The sequence below is a fragment of the Haliaeetus albicilla genome, chromosome 12 (genome assembly GCF_947461875.1).
Source record: "Haliaeetus albicilla chromosome 12, bHalAlb1.1, whole genome shotgun sequence".
Lineage (NCBI taxonomy): Eukaryota > Metazoa > Chordata > Aves > Accipitriformes > Accipitridae > Haliaeetus > Haliaeetus albicilla.
In genome coordinates, this window is record NC_091494.1 from 26,378,477 (window position 1) to 26,384,698 (window position 6,222).

Sequence of the window (6,222 nt, forward strand, 5' to 3'; positions counted from 1 at the left end):
GCCTCCGCCCGACGTCACGCCGCCGCCATTTGCACGTTTCCGGGCAGCAGCTGCCACCGCGCGGCCGCTCAGCGTCACGGCCGCTTTAAAGGGGAAAGAGGAAGGCTTCAAAAAACACGACTGCAAAGACCACCCTCTTTTTTTCCACTCTTTAAAGAGTTTCCGTTTTAAAACCTGCTCGAAAACGCACAACCGCGTCAAAAAAATATGACAGCACGGCTCCGTTCCAATAAAATTTATTAGTTGTAAATGCACAGTACAGTTTTCTGCACTCAAACAGATAAAGTACTGCACTGGGTTTATGCTTCGGCCTTGGCCTTTGCAGCAGTCTTGGCTGCGCTCTCTGCCTTGGGCTCCACCGGGACCTTGGCCGCGAGCTTGGCCTTGGCTTTCTTCTCTTCCTTAAGTTTATGCTAAAAAAAGACAAAAAAAGATCATCAGGCATGTAATCTGAAGTACTAAAACCAATTTCAGCTGTAACCGGCTTCTGCGCTCACTCACATTTTGCGCGTGGCGCAGAATGGTGTTGCGTCGCATCGTTTTGGCATAGGGGTTCAGCTTGATCATGATTCTCAGATTCTTCAGTGGATTCTTCTTCAGGACTCTGCGGCGAATCTTCTTCCTGAAAAGAACAGGCATGTATCAAGACCTCATTTCACAACTCAAGTTCTGCTAAATGTTCCCTGAAATCTGGGAAACCGTAATTCCTAGTATTTATACCCAGAAGCTAAAGGAAACCCAGCCCTGTCTGACATCCCAATGCAGAGAGATTTCTGATCTGCTAAAGAGACTGCAGTTCACAGTCGTTAGAGAAAAATCATTACTTTGGAGCACGCAGCGCCTTCTGGATTTCCTGGCTTCTCATGATTCTTCCAATGTCTGTATTGGTCATCTTATGCATTGGCAGGCTGTGGAACAAACATTCATAGGGTAAGTTGGACAATAAAAACCACGGCTAGTTCACTGAAAAGAGGCATTTGGGAAAAAATATTAGTATTCATTTTCCACCTCCAAGCAGAAGCAGCTGTGACTAACGGTTGCTCTCCCAAGCCTGTTTCACCCCGTTCCCTTCTCCCCGACGCTGGGCCGTGCTTACTTATAGTCGCTCTTCAGTGTAGCAGCTTTGCGCCAGGTGCCATACAAATCATCCAGCTTGCGGAAGGCGCTTTCCGTCCAAATGCAGAAACGCCCGACATGGCCCCCGGGAGCAAGTCTCAGCAGGTTCAGCTTGTTCACGTCGAGAAGAGTAATTCCTAGAGAAAAAAAACAGACAAACCGATCCCTTTGATTGGGAATTAAAATCAAGGAATACAAGACCAAGCAATAAACAGAGGAGACAGTACGCAGAAACAGATAGGGGCTTATTAGCTTTTACACTACAGTTACATACACCTACGTACGAAAACCTATTGAATTTTTGAAACGAATTATCAGCCTTTTTCCAGGAACAGACTTGACAGCCTCATTTTTAACTGCTCCAAACGCAGTTTAGGGTTGGTGTAACATTTGTCATGAACATCCTCAACATCACCGAAACAGGTTCTTAGAAAGAATGCATTAGCTACTTCAGTGAGTCAGAACTTCCACAAAATCATGTGTTTCAGAAACACGGACCAATGAAGTGGAATCTCATCATTCTCAGCAGTGTCCCAACAAAAGAGTAAGTGTGCCCCAAGTTGAAATTACCTGGGATATTCCGGAAAGCTCTAATGATACCGTTGTCCTCGTTGTAGATGATGCAGGGTCCCCTGCGCTGGATGCGACGGCGATTCCTCATTTTACCCTTTCCGGCCCGCATACGCTGGGAGGCATAAACCTATATAAAAATGAAACTTGTGAATATTCAAAATAGTCCAAATCCCACTAGTAAGACACAAGAAAACTGCTTTAGTCAGAACTTCACAATCATCACTGCTTATCTGAAACACGGACCAGTGAGAAGTTCATTCATAAGAGTAAAAAAAAAAAAAAAAAAAAGGCTATTAACATTAAGCAACACTGAAATGAAGACAACTATATTAGAGTAAAGCAGCGCAGTAAGAAATTTACTTTGCTTAAACTCTTTTTTACAGTTTCTTGTAGTTTTGTTACCAAGGGATTTCTAGCAGCATCAAATCAAAACAGAACCGACTCTTTGGAATTCCTACTGTAACAATGGCAGAGTCAAATAACCTGGGTTTCGCTCTTCAGAACATTCCTGTAGAAACTCACCTTTTTGATGTCATTCCAAGCTTTAAGCTTCTTAAGAAGGAGAACAGCTTCCTTGGTTTTCTTGTAACTCTCAACTTTGTCCTCAACAACCAGAGGAAGTTCTGGAATCTCCTCAATGCGGTGGCCTAGCGAAGATTTTACAAGACACTAAGTTACTCACCGATTTTGGCTGTATGCATGTCTCAGGGTTATTGCCTTGTGTATTCAGAAACGATACAAAATGATAAACAGTGAAAATTAAATTCATCATCTCATAGTCAGGCATAGTAACTACGTGTCTTATGGGTCTGCCTCCAACACTACTTTCTGTAACTGAGTAAATATTAAGCAAATCTTTGGCTTCCACGAACAGAAATCAAACTGAACTGCCACGTGATTCAAAATCCAATTTCAGTTTCTATAAACTGCACAGACAAGATTCGTGTCAGCAACGCACACAAAAGCACCTCAGTGTCACCCAACTTCCAACACCGTAAAGTACTTTCCCAAGTTGTACATAAGAAGAATACTCCCCTACTGAAGAACAGACTGCCTCTTAAACTCTTTAAAAGAGAATTTAGTTATCCCAGAGAAAGATTTCAAGTAATCACATAGTAACTGATACTGCTCAACGAATGTAAAACCACAGGCAAACATTTCCAGAGACAGAATTCCCACCTTTAGACATGACCAGTGCTGGAAGAGCGGACGCTGCCAGAGCAGAACAGATGGCATAACGCTTTTGAGTTGTATTCACTCTACGGTGCCAGCGCCGCCAAGTCTTGGTTGGGGCAAACATGCGGCCTCCACGACACATCTAGGCATCTACAGTTAAGAACAATCTTTTCGAAGCTTCTTTTTCTAGCGTAACTCTCTAATCCTTGCTCAGTGTTAACTGTTCGTCAACCATCTGTACCAGTATGCTGACAGCAGGCAACTGTCACTGAGCACAGAGTAAGACGCAAATTACGACATCATGGCAAGACTGTATCACGAGATTCAAGATATCCACACTTTTGCAGTGGTGGTGGTGAAATCAATGAAAGCTGCTCTTCATTAATGCAAGTCTGAATTTGCACACAGAAGGTTCTAATGACATGACAAATTACTCAAAGCTGGTGGTCCAGATCACTGTAGGTAGGCATTACCTCAAGCAGAAGATTTCATTTCACATTTAGATACTTAAAAATAATTCTTCTGCTTGACGAGTTCAGTGTACCTGACACAAGCAGCAGCTATGAAAGGATACGTTTCCAAAGGCACCCTGGCCAGAGCGGTGAGTTCCACCACCTCGTACTCGAGGAATACGAGCAACGGCTCTCCCAGTACCCCAAGATTCGGCACTGGTCTGATGACCTGGAACAGAACAATTAATTCAGACACTGACAGCACTGCAATTTTCCCAAAGTCACAGATATGCGGAATTCAAGAGCACCAATCAGAACTTCCACTGTTATCATGTGTTTCAGAAACACGGACCAATGAAGTGGAATCTCATCATTTCAGCAAAACAAATCCTGATCAGGTAAATTAACTCTTACCATATTAAGGATCTGCTTAGGTCAGAATCAAGTATGTTAACATGCTCATTTCTAAGCTTGATCCTCAATTTGGAGGTCTGAATTGGCACTGCTGTTCCTCGTGGGTTAAAATGTTTATGTGAAACACCCATCAGAAATAAACTTGAAAATGCATGTTCCTAGCACAAATTTCTTGGGAAGCCGAAGCTGTTTGCACCTACAAGCTTCTGAAGCAACTCTAACAAATGCCCATTTGCATAGGTTTCTTCTTGGCAAACGCCTCAGGTAAGTCTCATGTGGTCAACATGGAGCAGGGATTATAAAGTAGTTTTTCATCACAGTTTTGTGCCTGATACACTTTCAGATATTCTGTGTTCTTCTTGCAAAGAATGTAGATTCCACTCGAGGACCTAGGCGCCATGATACTTTCAGTAATATACATTTCAGGTTAGACCCCAGAGGACTCCAAAACTTTTACAACACCTTGCTGTTCTTCCCAATAATAAAAAAGTGATATTTTACAAAATTTAAAATCACATTGTTAATAACCAGAACAGTTACCTTGCCTTCTACATGGAATCCCACTGAACAGTGCTTCTCTTCTTTCAATTCTAAATTTGTTTCCATTTTAGCCCACCTATATTAAAGTCAAAAGCATTTCTGTCCATTTTGTGGAACAGCCATACCTGCAAGTTCACTGACAGCGTAGGGCTGCCTGTTGTTCTTGCGCAAATTGGTGTGAACGAAGTTCACAACATCGGGGCGAATGGGAGCCTTGAACACAGCAGGCAAGGTGACATTTTTGCCTGATGCTTCCCCCTTCTCAGAGTAGACTGATATTAACGGTCGAGCACAAGCCTGAAAAATAAAAAGGAAAAACTCTTAAGCACAAGTTAAGTAAATTGCTAGCATTCAAATTCTTCAAATATTGCTCAGAATGAAGGGGTCTTCAACTCAACAGTGCCAGCTTGCTGACAGCAGGCAACTGTCACTGAACACTGGATAAGACGCAAATTACATCATCATAGCAATACTTTTCACGTAAAATAGTGCTCCACAGCACAATCCACATTCAGAAAACTATACCTGAGGTTTGAAATTCAATAGATTTCCAAGTCACTCGGGTAAAATTAATCTAGAATTGAATCTCTGGGCTTTTTAGTAACACCTTCTAAACTACTTCCCATTTACTATTAAGAAAGCCTATATAAAGCCCACCTGTGTTTATTCGGTTAACCAAAAGCTTGTTATTTAGATTATGTTTAACAGTTGAAATGCTGCAACCAACTTCTCTAATATAGTACACAGACTCACAATGACTACAAGCAATCGAACTTAGCATCAGAGTGAATTCTGTGTTTAGTTTGGGCCCTCTGAACAATCCCTGGTGCCTCAAAATTTGTGAGGTGAAAAATTCAACTGCTAGCAGCACCAGCTTCCTTTCAAAAAGCTGAAAAGACATCCAATAATATCTTTCCGGTCTGAACAACACCCTTTAAAAAAGAATCTTTTAGCACTACACTGTATTTGTTATTTATTAAATAGCTCATGGCAGTAGTACAGGCAAAGCATGTTCCTTCCCTTTCCTCTCCGCAATTCATTTTAGAGGTATTGAAAATACTAAATAACTCAAAACTAAGCAGCTAATCGCAACGAAAGCGCTATCTGTGTATCTAACACTCGTTACTAGCAAGGCACTGACTCCCGGAGTTAGTGCAGACACCCCAACACAAGCAAGCAACAAACTTGATCAGGGTGAAGGAACCAGAACACAATCTGAATTGTATTAGCAAGAAAAGTTGTTCATTCGCAACCTGGTTCCAGACCTCCTTCACGGCCTCTTAAAGCCTGTTTCGAAATAACAGGTTAGGAAAAAAACCCACCCAAAACCAGGAATGGGTTTTACAGAAACCATTCTTCCACTCTAAGTGGGCTCAAAAGCTTCCATGTGGCTTTGTTTCGCTTTAGAGAAATACATGAGAAACATAAAAAGGCCCTGCCAGAAGGCGATGCGGGCCCCGTCTCCCATACTGCCCGAAGAAAGGGCGACTTCCAGAGGATCAAGCCAACCTCTCGGCCACGACCCCCTCTGCGGCCCGCCCCGGCGCCTCTTCAGCCCGCCCGCCCGCCAGCCGCCCGGCACGGCCTTCCCACACGGGTTCCACGCGGCAGGCCGAGCGCTGAGGGCTCCAAAATGGCGGCCGGCCGGCCGCCCGCCCCACGCCTCCAGCCCTCGGGCTTGCCCGCGGCACGCCTCTGCCCGCCGGGACTGGCTCCCACCAGCTTAGACCCACTACCCACCCCGGCCCACCGACGGCCCCAGCCCCTCTGGGGCCGCTGGGCTCCCGCGACCCGCTCCTCACCATGGTGGCGGCGGCGGAGCGTCTCGTGCTCCCGCCCGTCTCCGCCGCAGCCCCAACCGGAAAAGGAAGGACTCGTTACTCTCTCTTCACTACAAGCGACCTCCTTCCGCACCCTGCCCACCGCCTACTGCCGCGCCGGCCGGTCGGCT

The 6,222-nt window shown here is 44.7% G+C and overlaps 1 protein-coding gene and 4 non-coding genes across 5 annotated transcripts; all 5 read right to left on the reverse strand.

Annotated features, from left to right (window-relative positions):
* Positions 1 to 220: 220 nt before the first annotated feature.
* RPL4 (ribosomal protein L4) lies at positions 221 to 6,218 on the reverse strand. The gene is made up of 10 exons (XM_069798636.1): positions 6,074 to 6,218; positions 4,397 to 4,568; positions 3,440 to 3,546; positions 2,869 to 3,007; positions 2,212 to 2,336; positions 1,687 to 1,816; positions 1,097 to 1,253; positions 825 to 908; positions 502 to 622; positions 221 to 413 (listed from the first exon to the last, which is right to left on the reverse strand). Exons 1-10 carry the CDS (start codon positions 6,074 to 6,076, stop codon positions 300 to 302), a joined length of 1,152 nt encoding a protein of 383 aa, XP_069654737.1. The 5' UTR covers positions 6,077 to 6,218; the 3' UTR covers positions 221 to 299.
* Positions 1,571 to 1,641, reverse strand: LOC138688335 (small nucleolar RNA SNORD18). The gene has a single exon (XR_011327358.1). It is a non-coding gene; the product is annotated as a small nucleolar RNA SNORD18 (small nucleolar RNA).
* LOC138688324 (small nucleolar RNA SNORD16) lies at positions 3,073 to 3,172 on the reverse strand. The gene has a single exon (XR_011327347.1). It is a non-coding gene; the product is annotated as a small nucleolar RNA SNORD16 (small nucleolar RNA).
* Positions 3,625 to 3,696, reverse strand: LOC138688334 (small nucleolar RNA SNORD18). Its single transcript, XR_011327357.1, has one exon. It is a non-coding gene; the product is annotated as a small nucleolar RNA SNORD18 (small nucleolar RNA).
* Positions 4,640 to 4,740, reverse strand: LOC138688325 (small nucleolar RNA SNORD16). Its single transcript, XR_011327348.1, has one exon. It is a non-coding gene; the product is annotated as a small nucleolar RNA SNORD16 (small nucleolar RNA).
* Positions 6,219 to 6,222: the final 4 nt, after the last annotated feature.

Bases quoted from the DNA above. Each gene is read 5' to 3' on its own strand.
- RPL4 (XM_069798636.1), bottom strand. The intron at 1,817-2,211 runs GTGAGTTTCTAC...ATTTTTATATAG, and splicing joins CTTGGAATGACATCAAAAAG to GTTTATGCCTCCCAGCGTAT. The intron at 909-1,096 runs GTAAGCACGGCC...TTTGTTCCACAG, and splicing joins ACACTGAAGAGCGACTATAA to CCTGCCAATGCATAAGATGA.